Source organism: Theobroma cacao, chromosome 10, assembly GCF_053813885.1.
Source record: "Theobroma cacao isolate CCN51 chromosome 10, ASM5381388v1, whole genome shotgun sequence".
NCBI classification, from domain to species: Eukaryota; Viridiplantae; Streptophyta; class Magnoliopsida; order Malvales; family Malvaceae; genus Theobroma; species Theobroma cacao.
In genome coordinates, this window is record NC_142648.1 from 4,794,780 (window position 1) to 4,815,494 (window position 20,715).

Sequence of the window (20,715 nt, forward strand, 5' to 3'; positions counted from 1 at the left end):
CAGTGCATGAAAGCTCTGATAATTTGATGTATTGACCATTACATCAATACTAAAACAGTTTGCTACTTGAAATCTGAGGTCAATCATGCCATGGGAGTGTTCCCCTTGGCCATTTCTGTCAATGGCTTGGTTAGTGCTGAAAACAACCCTTGCAGCCTAAGTATTTTAGGGCCTTGTATGTTAAGCTGGAACCAGAATTCCTTTCTGGGATTTTGGGCCTTTGACAGGAAATGGGGCGTAATTTAGCATGGGTATACTTGATCTTTACAAATTAGATCTTCCAATCTCACTTCTCTCTAGAATGGGCAATTGGACGGTTAGATATGTTATATTAAAAATTAAATAGATTAAATATTTTTAAAAAATTGATCAGAATCGAGCAAATATAAAAAAATATCAAATTAACCAAATATCGAATTGATTTGATTGGTTCGATTTTAAATCAAAAAGATTAAAATTTTATTTTATTTTGAAGTTATTATATTAAAATTTGTAAACTTTATTCATAATTATAAAATATGAAATAAAAATTAATAATCAAAATATATATTTTATATAAATTTAAAAATAATATATATAATATTAATTTAATCTTTTAATCAATTCAATTTAAAAAATTTAAAATCGAGAATTGATCAAATAAATCAATTGAATCAATCTTTATAAACTAATAAATTGAATATACTAATTAAACTGAATTATTTTACTTAAATCACATTCGATTCAATTGAGTCCTTAATCTAATCTAATTTTGCTCACCGCTACGTATCTCCGTCTCACCCTTGGAAAAAGATAGAGTAAAATATTTATATGATTATGAAAGGACAGTTTCATGTCTGTATGTGTTGGGTAATGTTATAATGGCCAAAAGTAGGGAAACAAATATGGACGTGCAAGCCCTGAATTGTGGGCTGGATCATGAAGTTGCATTCAAGCCTGTGAGCCTTGGAAGCAGGCCCTAGTGTCAGAAGTGAGGAGCAGCTTTGAGTTTGACATTGCTGGAGGAGTTTCAGGTTCAGTTCAGGAAGAGGCAATCACCAGTTGAAGGTAGGCAGTTCCTTCCAGCCATAGATCTGCACCCTTATAGCATATTTGGTTGGTCATTCTCTCTTTATTCTCAATAAATTTTGATTCTTTTGTTTGGTTGAGAAATAGTCATTTCTATGAAATGACTATTTTTCAAAATTCTTCAAAAGTAAGGAATAGTTAATACCACTCTCTCAATGGTATTAATTATTCCATGATCGAAGAATAAATTCAAAAAATGATAAAGATAAAAATACCCCTTACAAGTTTAAAAAATTATAACTTTATTTATATAAAATATTTTTTTTTCTCTCCTCTTTCTCTCCATTGATTCCAATTTTTAATAAAATATTAATATTTTAAAATATTAATATTAAATTATAAATAAAATATTAATATTAAATTATTAATTAATTATTAATAAAATAAATTATAAATTATTCCTATTTAAAAATAAAATAAATTAAAAATAAATAAACATAATATCATTTAAATTATATAAACAATATTAATAATTAAATAATCAATTATTAATATTTTAAATAAATTACCAATTATTGATATTTTAAAAATAAAATAAAATAAAATAAAATAATTAATCATAATAATATTAAAATATAATAAAATATTAATATTTAAATTATTAATTATTAATATTTTAATTAAATTCTAGATTATTAATATTTAAAAAATCTAATAAAAATAAATAATCATATAAATAATAAAAGATATTTTTATTTTTTTATTTTTTATTCTTTTCTTATTCTAAAATTATTGTTATCAACCAAACACTACAATAAATTATAATAATTATTCTTGTCTTATTCCCTTTGTCGTACCAAACTAAGTAATAACTATTTTATTCTATTCCCACTTCATTCTATTCCCACATAATAACTATTCTATTTCATTCCTATTTATTCTACCAACCAAACCAAATCAAACGTAACCTTAGTTTAACTCTTTGCACAAGTTCATCTTAATTTAACTTAATAGAAACTTTGAATTTTTCCAACAAGGGTGAAAACATTTTAACTGTCTGAATAAGTTAAAACTGTCAAGTCTTCCATAACAAAATGTGCCCTAACAGTATGGAAATCTACACATTGTATGATATCATAGGTAAAGATCGGGGACTGAGACTTTGTGAATGTAAGAAACATTTTCCAAGAGTCAGCTAGCTTGCATTTTGCTTTTTGTACGATCACAAGCATTCAACTAATGAAAAGCAAAAGAATCAAATGTGACATAGTCTATTGCCCTTTTTCAGTCATAAGTTGAATTGAATTATGTAACGAGAGAAAATTCTCTTTTATCTTATAAATCTTATCTCGTTTTATTTTTTTATTTATCTATAATATTTTTTTCAAAAATATTTAACGCGAAATAATTGAATGTCAGAAAATTTAGTGGTGGAAGAATGGAAAAGCACTTCAAGTCCAAGTTAACCAATGAAATCAACACCTTGGTGCAACATGATAAGATCAATCACAGTCCAACAAAGGCATAAGCATCTATGCAGAATTGGTGAGGGCAAAGCAATGTGTACAAACAAAGGCTGACAAGAAAAACAAACAAAACGAGGAAAATAAAGGCATTTATTATGTGTAATTCAACCACATATTGACGGAGGACCAGAGAACACGATATAAGACGCAGAAAAGAAGTCCCAACTGTTTTGGCCACAGTTGATGACACTAAAAATTATGAGCACTACCTAACCTAACTTTGGTCCCAATTTTTTAGCACGTGGCAAAATAAGAATAAAAAATATTAAAAAAATGCTCAAAAGTATTCCCATCTCCGATGACCATTAACGACCTGTCCCAAATTCCCATTTCTGCACCAAAGAAAAACAAAAAAAAAAAAAAATCAAAATTTTAAGCTTTCTTCATTGCTTTAAAACCCTAAATTTAAGTCAGACATAGAGATATATAGTAATTTATAATTTATAAACTCATGGGTTGCTCTTCTTCTCTTCCAGGTAAAATCCCTATCAGATTACCTTGACTTTTTTTTTTTCAATTTTTTGTTTTTTGTGGTTTTTTTGTTTCTAGGGTTTTATTCATTGATTTGTAAAGAAATATGTTATCTTTGTATTTGGTCGATTTCTTTGGGTTTTGAGCTGAAAAATTTGATTGCTGAATTGTGGATTTTTAGTGGCTGGTGATGTAGTTCAGGTTTTTGGTAATTAGGTTTGGATGTTGTTTAAAGGCTTGGAATTTGGTTACCCTTTCATGAATTGTTGTTAAATTTGATTTTCTTTTTGTGGGTTTTTCGATTGGTTGCAGATAGGAGTGCTGGGCGTTTGAGTGGACTTAACAATGCAGAGAATTCTGGAGTGCCTGATGCCAAAAATCTACGTGTAAAGGTAAATATTTAGCTCCATATTCCATAGTTTTACTTTTTTTTTTTTGGAACATTTGAGATATTGATGTGTTTAAAGAAGTGGAGTAGACAGGTTTAGGAGGCAGCATTTTACTTTTACTTTAGTTTTTTACATCATTGCTTTGGTTTGAATTTTGTCATGTTGGAAGTTAGAACGTCTGAAATGAGCTGATATCTGTGTTGGTTTGCTTAAGATCTCAGGTTGCTCATTATATTAAACAGTAATGACTCTTTTAAGTATTTGTTATTGGCTAAGGATGAGCCAAAGTGTTCAATTCTTTTAAGTTTTTAAAGATATTAGCAGTTGAACATGTTAACTTTGTTGAACGTTGGTATGGTTTGGTTCTGTAGCTCTCTTTTTGGGGTTTAGTAAGTGCCATCTTGGTTTGTTCAGAGTCATTTTGGGGATGCCACTTAGAGTCTTTCTTTAGAAAATGGGATAAAAGGACTCAAGATTTTATGATCAGTTTAAAAATTAATGAGCATTCGGTAGCTACATGTTTCAGATTATAGTTGGGGTGCATTTATGAAATTTAAAATCCTAATCAATTTAAATGCTAATATTTTAGCACATTTTTAACAGTAGTTTTCTAAGCATGTTTGGGTATCATTTAAAAGATTAACTGATACATTAATGCTTCAAACTGGATCTAATGATGTTATGTAATTTTTAACCTACTATTTGTTTAATATACATTCATTACTACCACCATGATCTCCATTTAGTAGTAATTATGACATCACCACTTCGACTTCCATCTACACCTGACCAAATCCGCTACCATTAAAACCCCAACATGCCATCCATTCTCTCACTACCTCAATCAGCCTGATATCTTTTTCCATGTTCATTGATTAACATTTGCAAAATGTGTTGCGTCTTATCCATATCTTAGTTTGCTTCAAGTTGCTATACGTGCTTGCTTTAAATTTTTTTTTTTTCCCCACAAATGTTTGGAAGTTTCTCTAAGGTTAAAGATTTCTTCCTAAACAAATTTTTCTATTAGTTCTAAAGCATTCATAAAGTCTCATGAAGCACCAAATATTTAGTTTTTTTGCATTTAAGAGTTTTCAGTCAAATGGTGCTCAGTTAACTCCATAACTGATGCATGTCACACCATAGGAGGTCTGTACCGTTTAAATCATAGGGCCTTGTACATTTGAAAATTCTATTTTTTCATTAAACAAGAAAGAAGCAGGAAGGCAAATCCATTGTGGGGAACCTTTATAAAACTAAAGTCTCTAATCAACAAGTAGAACTTGAAAGATGTGCTGCATGCTGTGCCTTTCTTATATGAAGGAATAAAACTGCAATACACTACTTTTCCTGCAGATGGTAACTAATCTAAGATGCACAAATCACATGAATATAGTCAATAATATAACAATTATGATCTAAATATGCAATAAAGTATTCAGTAAGGTGATACTTTTCTTATGCTTTTTGATTAAGTCTTCAGAAGTCATAGGCTACCTTCTTTTTTGTAATAAAGCTGGTATGGAAGGATACTCAAGCTTAGCTGAAGATTCAAGGTGGCTCTTGATTTCATCATTAAAAACCTAATTCAAGGAAATATGAACATCTGGAGCTTTTGAATTATCTTGGTTGTAGTAAGATGAATATATGATAAAAATCTGTTGAGAAAGGAGAAGATTGTTTTCACCTTGCTTTTTTATCACACCTGATTTGCTGCTGATATTTGCTTTTCTAACAATGCAACTGAATTTTTAATATCCTTTTGCTGCTCGCAGCTGGTCTTGTTAGGTGATTCTGGAGTTGGGAAAAGTTGTATTGTTCTTCGCTTTGTTCGTGGCCAGTTTGACCCTACATCCAAGGTAAGGTGTATTTTCTTAATTCATCAACTTGTAACATGGCCCATCTGGCTTTCCTTTTGAGCTACGTTTTGTCCAACCATACTCAATCTGATTGATGTTAGCATCTTCCTTCTCTCTTTAAGGGTGAAAAGGTTCTATTATGATGAGATTTATCTGATTGGTTGACCTTTTATTATTTCAGGTAACCGTTGGAGCTTCATTCTTGTCACAGACAATAGCTTTGCAAGATTCAACTACTGTTAAGTTTGAAATATGGGACACAGCTGGACAAGAGAGGTATGGTTCTCAAATGCCATGTTGATATGTAAGTTCATGTTATTACTTTCATAGGAAAAGTGCATGATATTGTGATCCTTTCGCCTTAGTTCTTTCATATTGTAATTGAAATTATAATTTAGTTTACTTTATGCATTTTGCTTTGCTATGAACACTCCTTTTTCAGGAAAGAGCTAATTGTTTACTTTGTCTCCTTCAGGTATGCTGCATTGGCACCTCTATACTACCGAGGAGCTGGAGTTGCGGTCATTGTGTATGATATAACTAGCCCGGAGTCATTCACCAAAGCACAATATTGGGTTAAGGTAGTTTCTGAGGATTGCAATAGTGTTTTATGTTTTATGTTTTTTTTTTTTAGGGAGTGAGATGGGGGGGAATTGGGGGGGGGGGGGGGGGGGGGGGGGGGGTGTTAATGGGGTAGTGCTGCTGCTCATTCTGTTTCTTTAATTTTTATTGGTTAGGATTATGATTATTTTCTTGCATTTTAGAATGTGATGAAAGGTTTGGCTGAGGTAGTAAAACTTCAAACAACATTTTGTACAATTACACCATTGTCTAGGGCTGCATGTCTGATAAGAAGAAGCTTTTACATAGTTCTGGAGTAGTATTCTTGGTGGGATAAACATATTGCATGGAAGATCTAAGTTTGACATTGTGAAGGTCTCTAGAAGAGCATTTGAAGAAACTTTTCCAGTTTCCATATTGGCTTGGTGTGACATATTTTAATATTTACTAGTTGTCTGTGTTGTCTGTTATAGTGCAAACTGTAAATTATCCACTTCATGTATCCCTCTCTCCCTAATTTTACTGTTGTTTCTTGTTTTCTGGGTGGTAGTGTTACAGTTCTGGTTTTTGATATTTCTGCCGTGTGTGCCAAAATGAACTCAAATTCTTTTGGGTTATTAGAATTTCTAGAAATGCTTTTTGTCTTTTTTTCATGAAGAAGTTTTGTCCATGGGTATAGACTGATTTAAAAGGAAAATTATATTGTACATTTCAAATGATGGATTGGCCCCCAAAATGATATTAAGTCAAGCCATTTTGTTAGAGGGAAAATCTAGATTTCTTGCACGCTGAGAACAATGCATCTGCTCAAGATGGTAATGCAACTGGCTAATAAGGTCATCTGATTACCTGCTTCCCCTTGGGAGAGTCTGAATTTTGATTCAGTTTCTAAATGAGTCATTACCCAAATTTTGGTCATCCCTCCCTTCTCTTTTCATTTCTTTGTTCCTTTTTTATTTTTCTGCCTTCTTTCCTGAAAGCCTTGAAGGTGATTATAGAGCATTTTATGACGGTAATTTTTCAAATTCCATTCATATTCTCTTCTCTTAGAAGTTCAAAGGGAAAGGAGACTATTCTGCACTAATGTGTCACTTTAACTTTGTCAAAACTCAAGAGTCCTTATGCTCTTAAGTTGCCAAAAGATTGATGTATTTTAGCATCTGGCAGGAGCTGCAAAAACATGGGAGCCCAGATATAGTGATGGCTTTAGTTGGTAATAAAGCTGATCTTCATGAGAATCGAGAAGTACCAGTTCAAGTTAGTGCCAAAATTTAATGAATAGAGATCCCTTTATACGTGCAGAATGTATATTTATCTTCTAACATGTGCTGTTTTATTCTTGAAGGATGGCATTGACTATGCAGAGAAGAATGGGATGTTCTTTATTGAGACATCTGCCAAGACTGCAGATAATATAAATCAGTTGTTCGAGGTATTTGTTCTATAAATTTATACAGCAATTAAATGATTAATTATTAATACTCTATGTGCACTAGTATCAGTTCTGGAAGGTTCATGGAAAGTTATTTTCTCATTCTTTCTGACATTTGACAAGGTCAAGATTTTTATAGGAGTTACTAAAGATAACAACTTAAATGTGATCAAATATACAGTCTCCCAGGAAAGATTTTAGTCTATATGTCGCATGATTTACTAGTTTTTGGCTAATTTTTAAGCACCATCCTTGCTGTCATATTTACAGTTAATGTTGATAGTATCAGAGTCTCTCCAAAATCAGGTCCTATTCCTTAGCTTTTAATGGGAATTGCTTGAACTCGTCAACAGTATTCTAATATAAGATCACTACTATTAGTGTGTACTTACTGTTCAAATTTGGATAGTAGTTCTTTGTGACTCCAAAATCTGTGTAGCTTTGTTTTCACGCTTCGCTTTATGTGCAGGGAAACTTACTGATACTTGTTCATCTTACTTATTTGTTTGTTGTTATTGGTAACCTCTTTTTATGTCAATGAACTACTTGAGCCATCAATGCATAGTTTCTTGTCATCTAAGTGTAATGGCAACCCTATTTAGAATTGTTTTCGCATAGTCAAGGTTTATCCATGATTTGGGATTGAAGGTTTCGTGTCAAATTGGCAGGAAATTGCTAAGCGACTTCCCCGCCCATCATCTTCATGATTGGAGGACTGTAAGACTGAATTAACTACATAGATTTTAATGTTCTGGAACCACATAGTTGTAATATTAAGTTTGTGAATATTGTGGTATACGTGACCCTTTTATGTATTCTTTCTCTATGATATAATTCTGAGTCTGATTGAAGACATTCAGTTGCTATTATCAGCACATAAACCTGCACATACTCGAATGATTGGTTGTAACCATTAAGATTTTATATCTGACAACCATGTCAAAAGGAGTGACATCCCCATGTAGAAAAGGATCTATACGTTATTGCTTTATGCCATGTTCCACTAACTTCACTACCCTTTTGTTTCTTCTGATTTGCAAACTGATCTATGAAAAGGTGCCAAAGCAATAAGATTGATTTTCTTATCCTAGCCAGCATGAGTTTAATGGGAAAGACTGCAGTGAATGAGACATGAAATGGTGCATTTTTATGTCATTTTCGTTCCAGTCAACAGTTTAGATTGTAGTTTCACCACGGCCTTTGCGTTAAGTTTATGTTTCAATAATGAAGCTTGCCTGGCATGAACATGAATGAGAAGAAGACTTCGACTGAAACTTTTCAAGGTGAAGGTGGTTCAATGGGTGCTTATTTTGGTTGCATCCTCACATGCAAAGCTGCAATTAATTTTTCTCTTATTAGCATAAATGAAATAATTTTACGTTTTTCTTAACCGCAATGATACTTTTGCTCATCCCCTGCCATTATCGATGAACGAAACAAATAAACACAAGAAAATAGTTACTATTATTGACATAAAAGGATAAAACAATTTGTCTGAGGTCACAGATGTTATCTTAATAAGAGATGAGATAATTTTAAATTTATAAATAAAATTTCCTTTTACTTAACAAATATATATTTGGAATTGAAATTGTAGGTCATTGATACGTGACATCAGGTTGAAGTTTATCCGGATCAAGGTGAGTCTCTCTCTGTCCTGTACTTTACACGTTGAAAGTGTCTTGCCATGCAAACCATCATCTAAGCAAAAGCTCCAGAATCAAGATATAAGAAAGGCCCAAGGCAAGACATGATCCTTTATGTTTTGTGGGCTGCATTTTGGGCCAGACAGACACTATTATTTATTAAACCCAGGTAGAATGGATTGTAGGCCCCCCAAAGTGAAATTAATACACAAAAGCCCTAATCTTCAACTTGTTGTCATATAAAAGTGCCCTAGTAAAAATTCATGATTGCTTTCTTCTTCCTCTTCTTCCAGCCGACAAATCGAAGTTTTGGATTTGGGAATTAGATACGGAGATTTTTTTTTTTATATATATTTTCATTTAAAACCAGTAAAGAAAGAAGGGTCATCAGAAAGAGATACGGAGATTTTGCCGTTACCAAGTTGAAGAAAATGACTGACTACGAAGAAGCGCGGTACCAAGGCAACGGAGACAACCTCGATAACAGTTATGGCGGAGGTTCTTCACCTCAGCCTCGCCCCGATGATCAAAACGACTCTAAATCTCAGGTTAGATCGCCTGAATTGTAGCTTAATTTTGTCTTTTCTTTTTTTACTCTTTTTTTGAATCTATTTTTGGTTCTTTTAGTTTTTGTTTAGAAGATTTTTTGGGAAAATAGAAGTTAGTTTTGCTGGATTTCCTTTTTTTTTTACCCTAAATGAAATTTTAAGGTATTGTTTGTTCGTTATTTTTAGCTTAAGGAATATTCTTGAAGAATTAGAAATAAAAATATATAATTTTATTTCTAGATTGAACAATTGCCTTAGAATTAGTGTTAAATTTTAGTTTTTTAGTTATTTTAAATCAATGACGATTTTAGTTTATATCATTTGCTTTTTTGCTTTTAAGCAATTAGCAACTAGAAAAATATAACAGTAAGCCAGCTTAATTTTTGTTCGAAGCTATGAACGATTAAACGACGTCTAGGCATTTTCTTCATGATAGAAAGAAAAGTTCTTCCTGCAAAATAACTTTCTCATGTGAGTTTCATGTTTGTGCTCTGAAATTTGGTTTTCTAGTGATATAAGTTAAAATGCAACTTTCACCATTTGCAGCAAGGATCTCGGGATTATGAGAGGGAGTCCTCTAGAAGTAGGGAAAAGGATAGAGAGAAAGGACGCGACAAGGAAAGGGACAAGGACCGTGATCGCCATAGGGAAAGGGATAGGGATCGAGAAAAAGATCGTGATCGGGACCGCCATCACAGAGATCGTCATAGGGATCATAGTAGGGAACACAGTGAGAGGAGGGATCGGGGAAGAGATAGGGATGATGATTATTACCGGAGTCGAGACTATGACAGGTAATTTCATCTGTAATATGAATTATTGTGAATGTTGCTCTTTTCTTTTTGTTGCTAATCATTATTTGTTAATGAGTTATATTTGCTCAAATGTTATTAACAGAAGAAGGGACTATGATAGAGACAGGGAGGACAGGCATAGGCGCCGGTCTCAATCTCGTTCAGGGGGTAGATCTGAACACAGATCAAAGTCAAGATCTCGTTCACGCTCACGCTCAAAGAGGTAGATCCTTAAAGAACTACATTAGAAAAATAAGATAGCTTCAGCTAAATATTCTGGCTCCTGGTATGCTAACTTCAAATTTTCCTTTTTGGCAGCAAAAGAATTAGTGGTTTTGACATGGCCCCTCCAGCTTCAGCAATGTTAGCTGCTGGCGCTGCAGCAGCAGCTGCTGCAGGTAAATATGCCTTTCACAAAAAATTAATATTGTTATACATTGTTAACTGCTATTTTTGTTTTTGGATGATCTAGTGTGGAAAGTTCGTATCAAAATTCTGGTGTGGTTTTGGTAAGCTGTACTTTTTTTTCCATTTTGTATATATCACCTTTTAAGCAGTGATCTTGTGGAAGGGTTATAATATTATTTTAAATTTTTTTACTTGGTGAAATAATTCTGGAACTGAGAGAGCTTTGGTTTTGTCTTGTGTTTGGTGTTTGTTTGTTTGTTTCTATGTCTTTGTCTATGTTGTAAGAAGGCAATGGCGTGAGCCGACTTCTGTAGCTTTTATGTACAAGGAGGATTCAATGCACCAGTTTTGATGGTATTGTACGTCTTCAACTGGCAACTATTGCCTGTTTTGGTAGTCTTGCTAAATATTTCCTCCAGAACTTGCATGTGATGAATTCTTTTTTCAATCTCTAAAACCGTGAGAGGTTTGGATATGCTATGGAAATGAGGCTTCAAAGTCTTTATGTAGATCAACTGCTATACAAATATGATTTTGATTTATAATTATGTCCTCATATCAAATCTGAATTTCCTTTCAGGCCAGATTCCTGGGACTAGCCCAACCTTACCTGGAGTATTTCCCAACATGTTTCCTCTTGCAACCGGTCAGGTATATATTTCTCTCATGCACCTGACAGTTTTTGAGCTTGCTGTATGTGCTGTAACTTTGTTTTATTTTGGTTTTGCTGCAGCCATTTGGTGCTCTCCCTGTAATGCCAGTTCAGGCAATGACTCAGCAGGTTAGCAGGATTATGCCTACATTGTAGTGTATACTGTTTTTCAGAAAATATTTTTCTTATATTACAGAAATTTATAGAATTTATCTTGTGATTTAAGGCTACTCGGCATGCTCGTCGGGTTTACGTTGGAGGGCTTCCTCCTACAGCAAATGAACAGGTTTTACTCTCGACTGTTGAAGCATTATTATTGTTATGCTTTCATATAAAGCCAATAGTGACCCTTGCTATTATATTACAGTCAGTCGCAACCTTCTTTAGCCATGTCATGGCTGCAATTGGTGGAAACACTGCTGGTCCAGGTATACTAAGGGTTTTTTTTGTTTTTAACATGACTGAACTACCTGCCTTATTTCTTCTATAGTTGCTTATATTTTTGTGTTATTTTCAGGGGATGCTGTTGTTAATGTCTACATAAACCATGAAAAGAAGTTTGCTTTTGTAGAGATGAGATCTGTTGAGGAGGCCAGTAATGCAATGGCCGTAGATGGGATTATTTTTGAGGTATCTTTATTTTCCTTTTGATCTTGATGCTGAAATTGTTTAAATAAAATATGTTATGTTGACCTGTTTGCACTTTCAGGGAGCACCTGTGAAGGTGAGGAGACCTAGTGACTATAATCCCTCGCTTGCTGCAACTCTTGGTCCAAGCCAGCCCAATCCCAGTCTTAATCTAGCTGCTGTGGGTCTAACTCCTGGTTCTGCTGGTGGGCTTGAGGGTCCAGATCGCATATTTGTTGGCGGGCTTCCGTATTACTTCACAGAAGCACAGATCAGGGAGCTATTGGAGTCTTTTGGGCCTCTTCGAGGTTTTGATCTAGTAAAAGATAGAGAAACTGGAAACTCGAAAGGCTATGCTTTTTGTGTTTATCAAGACCTGTCAGTTACAGATATAGCTTGTGCTGCTCTAAATGGGATTAAAATGGGTGATAAAACTCTTACTGTTAGGCGAGCAAACCAGGGTGCTACCCAACCTAAGCCAGAGCAAGAGAGTATACTCCAGCATGCACAGCAGCAGATTGCTTTGCAGGTGGGATTAGATATTATTGTTTTTTAAAAAATCTTATACCATTACATCAACTGCAATTTTGGGCTGTTGTTAGGTGTGGTTTGTAGGCTAATTCTGATTCTTTTTGTTTTTCAGAGGCTTATTTTGCAACCACAAGGTGTGCCTACAAATGTTGTGTGCCTGACTCAAGCACTTAATGTAGATGATCTCAGAGATGATGAGGAGTATGAAGACATTGTGGAAGACATGAGACAAGAGGGTGGAAAATATGGTAAAATTCTTAAACAAACTGATGCATCATTTTCTTCTCTGGCCCTCTTTTTTAACATGAAATGTCTCATATATTTTTATTAATTTTCTTTATTTTCTTTTGTGTTTATATCTCTGTTTTACAGCCCTTTCTTGTTCCACATTCTGCTATAAAGAATCAAGCCTAACATACAGACAGAAGACTCCTAACCCTCTATCTATATTTACTTGATAATGCTTTCTCTGACTTAATCCTTTTCGGAAAAAAAATGTTTTTTTTTTTTTACTGTTTTTGTGGATTCGAAATTTTTACACATAATATGCAGGTGCATTGGTGAATGTTGTCATCCCACGCCCAAACCCAAGTGGAGAAGCAGCCCCAGGTGTAGGGAAGGTCAGTTGACTCTTTTTACCATGTCTTTTTGTTTTTTTGAAGACTTATTTATCCCATCATTGTCTAGTTGTCATCTTATGTATATATCCTAATTGCGAGTGAATGCATTGTTTTGATGAACATGCAGGATGATTTCTTCCTATATCATTGCCCCTATGTTACTGACTGTAATTCTCCGGTGTTATTTAGGTATTTCTGGAGTACTTAGACGTCGAAGGTTCAAAGAAAGCTCAGGGTGCGATGAATGGTCGGAAATTTGGTGGAAATCAAGTTATTGCCGTGTTTTATCCGGAGAACAAGTTTGCACAGGGGGAATACGATGGCTAATTCAATTTATATAAAATAATAATATTCTCTTAGCGTATTGTGCTTGTGGTACTGATTTTATGTTTAGGTGCTTAGTACTAAGGAATTTTTGTAATGAAATTCTCTGCCTTAACTACGTTTCCAGTAGCGTGGTGTTAATATGTTAAAACCAGTTGATGAGATGAATGTGGTCTTTTTTTATAATAATTTTTGAATTCTTCTTAGGGCAAGGTTTATCGAGATGGGTTTGGAAGGGAAATAGTCTTACAAATTTAGAAAACCGAAACTTTCTGTTTTGATTTGTTCACATTGGTTTTCAAATTTATTATTTTTATCAATTTTTTTGTAATAGTAAAATTTACAATTAATATTCATTCTATGAAGTGAGTCAAACAAGTTAAATAAATAATTCAATATCAAGTTAATAAATCTTGTGCATGTTGATATTTAAATGAGTTTTAAAAATTTTTAAAATTTTTAGTCATAATACCTAGAAAAAGAAATTTTAAATGAATTTTAAATTTTGAATTGTATTTAATTAAATTTTTTATATTTTTATTATATATTAAATAAGTTTTAATAGTGATAAGAGATGATAGGAGGTCACGTAACATAATACAATTTTTGATTAATGATAATGAATATTTATGATTAAAATAAAAATATATGTTTGGTTTATTTGAATATGAAATTAGACGGGGTATATTATTAATAAGTTAAGAACACAAAGAAACATTTTAATGTAGCACTTCACCATTTCTTTCTTAATTTAATTTAACTGAGTCTTCGCCATTTTCTATTAGTTGCTATTATGATTATGAAAGAAAAAAATAATTTTAAAAATTAATGTTTATAAACAAAGGTGAAACTTTTACTCGCAAGTCATACCTAGGATCATTATGGTTGAATTGGTAGTATTAAATCCATTTATTTATATTTAATTCTGAATATTTTGATTTAAAACTTTTTTTAAATAATTATTAAAAGTTAGTAAAAATAAGGTGGAAAAAAAAAAGCACCCTTCACTTTTTTGGTAACGAATGTTCTAAAGGTTGGGACTTGTTGAAACCACGTAAAGCTGTTTCCCCTATTCGCCAACTCCCTCTAAACCCCTAAAACCCTAATTATTACTGACTTGGCTCACTAGTTCCTTCTCCCACCCAAAACCCTACCCATTTTTTCTTTTTCTTTTTTTTTTAAACTCAATTTCTATCGAAATCTCTGCAGCGGACGTGAAAGGAGAAACTCAGTTTATTCAAGGTATTTTTTTTCTTAGTTCATTCATGCTCCATTTTCATTTTCTTAGCTTTGAATTCCTCAATCTACTTATTCCACAAGCTTAATAAAACATTGGGTATTCTTGAAATACATCAATTTGCCCATTTCACATTGATCAGAATGATTACGTCTCTGTTTTTCTGGATTTACAAGAATGGTGGGGCTTTCTGTTGGAGAAAAACATTTCATACAAGGTGGAATTGCTCAAGACCTTCGTTCGGATGGTCGAAAAAGGTTAACTTACCGACCCATATATGTTGAAACTGGAGTTATTCCTCAGGCATGGACTAAATTCTCTCAACTGCAACAAACACTATATCTATTTAGCTTTCTTTGAGATGAATTTTCATTGAAAAGGATTATGACAGGCGCATGGTTCGGCAAGAATTAGGCTTGGTGCAACTGATGTTATTGCCAGTGTTAAGGTATTTTTTGTTCACTAGACACCAAAATTTGTAGTTTTTTCATGTTCCTTCTTGTCTTAGGTGCACCATAATATTGTTTTGCTAATTTATGTTTTTGCAGGCAGAGCTTGGAAAACCAAGTGCATTGCAACCTGACAAAGGAAAGATTGCTATATATGTTGATTGTAGTCCAACTGCAGCACCAATGTTTGAGGTGGTTTTGCTTTACAGCTGAATCTTTCCTTTGTTGATTGAATTGGTTGAAGTCAAATGAATATTTTCATATTCCAACATCTACTTGGTTTTTTATTTTATTTCTTTGTTAATGTTGGTTAAGATAAAATTGTAATTCTGTTTACATAGAAAATGATATGGGGTGAGTTGGCAGAGCAAATAGTTTTTCAAGTTTCATCATACACTTACTTTGTTGGTGTAAATGCATTCATAATTACTATACATCCATGAATGTATTTATCAAAAATCTTCCTTGGAGAACATGATCTTTTATGAAGAGTTGTAAATGGAAAGTTTTAGGCCCTCTTTAGAGTGTTTGTGGATTTTACTTGCATGCCATTATCTTTTTCTTGGATGGTTTGACTTGTGAATCTCACTTGTGATGTTTGGGTGTGTGAGTTTTCTTTCCTCTTGGTCATAGTAAATGGGCATTTGTTATTTTAGCAGGGACTAATTTTGTTCTAGTCTTTACTTTCTTCCTTTTGCTTTTATACATAGTACTCTGTAATTATGACTAATCAAGGTTTGTCTGTCGTTTGTCTTTCGCCATGTTATTCTTAATCCATTATTGCTTCGTTTTATGAGTTAAGTTCTTGTATTCTATTTGCACAGGGTAGAGGGGGTGAGGAGTTGTCAACAGAACTCTCAGTTGCTCTGCAGCGTTGCCTCTTAGGTGGTAAAAGTGGATCAGGTTGACATTCTCATAGATGGTCACTCTCCTGTAATTCATTGTTTTGTTTCTTTTTTCTGCTCAGTCACTGTAATTCATTGTTATTTTAGCTTTTGTTGCTTTTCTTGAGTTTATTAACATAATCTCTTAAACCATTTCTGCCAGGATCTGGAATCGATCCCTCATCTCTGGTGATTGTGGAAGGAAAAGTTTGCTGGGATCTCTATATTGATGGGCTTGTTATTAGTTCAGACGGGAATTTGCTAGATGCCCTTGGTGCTGCCATTAAGGTATTTTAGTTTTCTGACAGTTTATTCTTCTTTCTCTTGGTTCGGGTTTGGTTGGGTTTTAAATTTCAAATGAACAGCAAGTACAGAAAAGCAATTATACCTGTTATTTGATGAAATGCATTCTGAATCATTTGTGCTCCAGTCTGTCTTCTCAACTTATGTTGTCAAATTGAGTGAAGATCTGTCTGATAATCAACTTCTACTAATACCCTTAGTCTCTAGAATTTTTGTACCTATTTGATTGCCTATATCCTATATTTAATGGTATTAGGCACAGTTAGGTGTCTATTTTTGCATCAATTTAACAGTTGTCAAAGTTTCCATGTGGTATATGCTTGAGTTTTGTCATGTTCACATAAGTGCTTCATATTGAAGTGAAGGGTTGAAGTAAAATAGCCTTTCCCACAATTCTAATCTAAATTCTTTTCTGTCAACCTCCTTTTGCACTTCACTTTAAATGCCTTTTTGTTAGTTTACTTTGATACACATGGTGATTTTACTGGTTCTGAAAAATCAAAATTAACTAGTCGACTATGTTGTTTGCAAAGGCTGCTTTAAGCAATACTGGCATTCCAAAGGTCAATGTTGCATCCGAGACATCAGGTGATGAGCAACCTGAAGTCAACATAAGCGACGAGGAGTTTTTACAGTTTGACACGTCTGGCATCCCTGTCATTGTTACACTGACGAAGGTAAAGCAGCTTTGCTGTTCTTTTAAAATTTCTCAATATTTTTTTAAAGTTTTGCTATTTCATCTTTATTTTCTTGCCTTCTGCTTTTTAGGTGGGGAGGCACTATATTGTCGATGCTACTTCAGAAGAGGAATCCCAAATAAGCTCAGCTATCTCAATTTCAATTAACCGGAAAGGGCACATTTGTGGCCTTACCAAACGAGGTGGTGCTGGCCTCGATCCAAGCATTATTCTTGACATGATATCTGTAGCAAAACATGTAAGCGAGCAACTAATAAACAAATTGGATTCTGAGATTGCTGCCGCTGAAGCTAATGAAGAGGAATCATGACTTTGTTTTCAGAAGCTTTGGTACCCTTAAAAAATTTGTGGGTTACTATTGAACTTAATCCTTTTCTGGGTTGGGAGAAATAGGATTTGGAATCTGTTGTATAATTTTTTTTCCATGTAACAACCATAATTGTCAGTCTGCAGTATAGGTTAATGAGATGATTTTCTGATTTTTCTTTTTCATCCTTTTATCTAACATGGTTTTTGGTTTGCTGAAAAGCATTATTTATGTATCTTATTCGAGTTTTAATAAGACTCGGGTATCTTTTTAATTTATTCGAATTTTAATAGGATTCAGGTATCTTCTTAATTAAACGGATTCAGGGTAAGATATTTAAAAAAATAGGATTTTATTCGTTTACATCCCTAGTGGTATTGATAAATTCAATCACATTCAACTGGTTCAGTAAGATGAGGATTAATAAACCTTTGGCAAAAAGAACTAATTCCAGCCGCTATCTATAACAAAATAAACCAACTCCTAGAAGGATTAGGCCTTAGGGTAAAAACCTTATATAAGTTATATATATAAATATTCCTAAACTCTCCAACAAGTTAGTGTAATTCTACATCCACAAAACAATTATCTGCCCTGGGGAGAGTTTTTCCCTGTTTTTCTTTTCCTTCAACCTATCAAGAACACCATGTCATCATCCAATAATTCTGGTAAGGTATTAAAGCTGAAGAGCAAGGACAACCAAATCTTCGAGGTCGAAGAATCGGTGGCCATACAATCGGAGCTCATCAAGAACATGGTCGAAGCTGGCTGCGACATTGGTGTGATTCCGTTGCTCATGGTGCATAGCAAGACCTTAAGGAATGTAATAGAATGGTGTCAAAAACATGTTGATTATGTCGAAGAAAACGACAACGAATCAAACGAAGAAGAAGTCAAGAATTGGGAGTCAGAAATATGTGAGGAAGAAAACAACAATGGATCAGACGAAGAAGAAATCAGGAATTGGGAGTCAGAAATATGTGAGGAAGAAAACAACAATGGATCAGACGAAGAAGAAATCAGGAATTGGGAGTCAGAAATATGTGAGGAAGAAAACAACGGATCAGACGAAGAAGAAATCAAGAATTGGGAGTCGGAAGAAAACAATGACGGATCAGACAAAGAAGAAGTCACGAATTGGGAGTCGGAAGAAAACAACGCTGGATCAGACAACGACGAACTCAGGAATTGGGAGTCGGAAGAAAACAACGCTGGATCAGACAACGACGAACTCAAGAATTGGGAGTCGAAATTTGTGGACATCGATAAAGACAGCCTTTATGAGCTTCTCTTAGCTGCGGACTATCTCAACATTGACAGCTTGCTGGACCGAGTTATCAAACAAGTGGCGGATATGATTAAAGCAAGCAGGAGTGTTGAGGAAGTTCGTCAAACTTTTGGAATCAAGAGTGATTTTACTCCCGAAGAAGAAGAAGAAATTCGTAAGGAGATTTCTTGGATTGATTAATTGATTTAATCTTGGAATAGATATCAAGATTTAATGTTTGTATTCGAGCTAGTTTTACTTACCTTGATTTTTATTTTTATTTTTCTTTTTCTTTTATATCCGAAGATCTTAATCTTTCTCCATTTTTTTATAATTTTTTATTTATATAACTTTAATTGAATTCCCATTTTTCTTATTTCAAAATTCAAACCTAAAATCTCTGAGTTAAACTGTCTGAAATCCTAGATTAAGTCAATTCGCAAACATTATTATATTGAATTTAGGAAACAATATAGATTTATGTTTTACAGGAAAGAACCAAATATATCTTGTATGATAGTCCACAAAGGAGACATAATATTTGAAGCCATCTATAGAAGAGACTTGTGCAGGCCCCCAAGCATGAGTATAGAGAATCTTTGTGGGTCTTTTGCTTGTGACTTTACTACAACAATCGGAGCTAGGTGAACTGCTTGAAACTAATAATGAACAAGGCGATGAACAATGTATGATGAGAAACTGAAAGTGTTTGAGTAGAGATGTCAATTAGTCGGGTACTTTATAATTTTGAGATACTCGAACCCTTATCTTATAAAAAATCAATTATCTTAATCTTATTAATTACTCGAATAATTTTAAAATCACTACTTTAATCCTATTATATTTTTACAACATTATAATTATCTTAATCCGTTTAAAAATTCAATTAAATTAAAAAATTATTAAAATCTTCTTTCTAGGTAATCTAATAATTTTTTTATTTATATACATCACATTAATAATTTAACTAACTGTATTTTTAATATTTTTATCAACATTTAACAAAAAAAATTATTGGTCAAGATGGTATAAACTTTGGTTATTTTTTTTCGGATAACGGGTACCCTAAAAGTGATACCCGAACCCGATTCAGGTTGTAAAATTCCTATCCGAATCCGTTTATTGGGTACCTTAATCCGGTTTAACCGGGTCGGGTACCCAATTGTAAGCAAGACAAAACTGATGATGGACCGAATTCAACCATATGGCTACGTGTGCCATGGATGTAAGGTGGCTGGACGTTATATTGAACATTGCCCTACTAATGATGATCCCAATTATGATTTCAGAAGGGTTAAACCTACAACTGCAAGTTCAAAGGCTTCTGCTTCCAGTTCTAGCAGTTCTTTTGGTGATAATATGATACCACTTGGATTTTACTGGCCGTTGTGTAAGAAGGTGATGAAAGATGCTGCTTTGACAAAGTGCCGTTTCAGTAGCTTTCGTGACAAAGTGCTCAAGGGATCACATTGTTTCTAAGTCTGGTTGTGTTTTCCAAAGGAAAATAGTGGCCGCTGATATTCTGCCTAGTATGACTCTTAGAGATACGATCAACCGAAATCTGAATCAATCTGGAAGCAGGAATTCTGACAATGGTGGAGCCAGCTTTTCGATTCAGGATACTGCATCAAAAGCTGATCAGAAGACAGAGATCATTGTTCCCCCACAACACACCTCAGAAAAAGTGAAGCAGCCAACACCGAAAGGAAGCGTTCCTGCTTGCGGAAAAAGAAGGGCAACAGAAGAAGGTAATTTCGGGTGCGACGGGACAGAAAAGGAAGAGGAAGGCCTCCATGGTCCCAAATTACCCACAGTGGCAAACCTCCCAATATGTTGGAGTTGATAGCTATATGACGCCTCTACGCTACTCTGCCTATAATCCATACTCGGCCGGTATGTATCCTGGATTTATGTCACCTTATGCAGCTGTTATGCCACAAAATGAGAGGCTCACTGCCTTTACACCGGAGAAGAATGTTGCTGAGCTCGGATTGGGTGCAAATTTTGCGCAACCCACGAAGAAATCCAAAGTAATAGATTCATGTCAAGTTTGACTTGTGAATTATCGGCAGTTGTAGTTACAGGGACAACAGAACAGTTTTGTTGAGAGAGTTTATAATTGTATTTCTTTTTTTTTTAATATAAATTACTCGTTTTCTAAAATAAAAATTGGTTGA

The 20,715-nt window shown here is 33.8% G+C and overlaps 3 protein-coding genes and 1 pseudogene across 7 annotated transcripts; all 4 read left to right on the plus strand.

Annotated features, from left to right (window-relative positions):
• The first annotated feature begins 2,711 nt into the window (after window positions 1–2,711).
• Window positions 2,712–8,124, plus strand: ARA6 (Ras-related small GTP-binding family protein). Its single transcript, XM_007009877.3, has 8 exons — window positions 2,712–3,010; window positions 3,318–3,397; window positions 5,167–5,250; window positions 5,432–5,526; window positions 5,726–5,831; window positions 6,979–7,068; window positions 7,157–7,243; window positions 7,912–8,124. The coding sequence occupies exons 1-8, from the start codon at window positions 2,986–2,988 to the stop codon at window positions 7,948–7,950; spliced, it is 606 nt and encodes a 201-aa protein (XP_007009939.1). The 5' UTR covers window positions 2,712–2,985; the 3' UTR covers window positions 7,951–8,124.
• A 1,006-nt stretch (window positions 8,125–9,130) lies between these two features.
• Window positions 9,131–13,582, plus strand: LOC18586473 (splicing factor U2af large subunit B-like). 3 transcript variants are annotated; one of them, XM_007009883.3, is made up of 13 exons: window positions 9,134–9,437; window positions 9,984–10,231; window positions 10,335–10,454; window positions 10,550–10,629; window positions 11,220–11,290; window positions 11,373–11,420; window positions 11,518–11,577; window positions 11,659–11,719; window positions 11,809–11,921; window positions 12,001–12,447; window positions 12,562–12,697; window positions 13,002–13,069; window positions 13,259–13,582. In XM_007009883.3, exons 1-13 carry the CDS (start codon window positions 9,321–9,323, stop codon window positions 13,394–13,396), a joined length of 1,707 nt encoding a protein of 568 aa, XP_007009945.3. In that variant the 5' UTR covers window positions 9,134–9,320; the 3' UTR covers window positions 13,397–13,582. The 3 variants fall into 3 exon arrangements, with proteins under 3 accessions (XP_017984977.2, XP_007009946.3, XP_007009945.3); XM_018129488.2 differs by lacking the exons at window positions 13,002–13,069; window positions 13,259–13,582 and adding an exon at window positions 12,822–12,995 and having other exon boundaries at window positions 9,131–9,437; XM_007009884.3 differs by having other exon boundaries at window positions 9,132–9,437; window positions 11,518–11,719.
• An 845-nt stretch (window positions 13,583–14,427) lies between these two features.
• LOC18586474 (3'-5'-exoribonuclease family protein) lies at window positions 14,428–17,456 on the plus strand. Of its 3 annotated transcripts, none has more exons than XM_088810613.1 (8): window positions 14,428–14,635; window positions 14,773–14,887; window positions 15,022–15,078; window positions 15,179–15,271; window positions 15,904–15,982; window positions 16,127–16,251; window positions 16,800–16,943; window positions 17,035–17,456. In XM_088810613.1, exons 2-8 carry the CDS (start codon window positions 14,774–14,776, stop codon window positions 17,272–17,274), a joined length of 852 nt encoding a protein of 283 aa, XP_088666739.1. In that variant the 5' UTR covers window positions 14,428–14,635; window position 14,773; the 3' UTR covers window positions 17,275–17,456. The 3 variants fall into 3 exon arrangements, with proteins under 3 accessions (XP_088666739.1, XP_007009948.3, XP_007009949.3); XM_007009886.3 differs by having other exon boundaries at window positions 14,429–14,635; window positions 14,773–14,933; XM_007009887.3 differs by having other exon boundaries at window positions 14,429–14,635; window positions 14,807–14,933.
• A 399-nt stretch (window positions 17,457–17,855) lies between these two features.
• On the plus strand, window positions 17,856–18,887 carry LOC18586475 (SKP1-like protein 11 pseudogene; annotated as a pseudogene).
• Window positions 18,888–20,715: the final 1,828 nt, after the last annotated feature.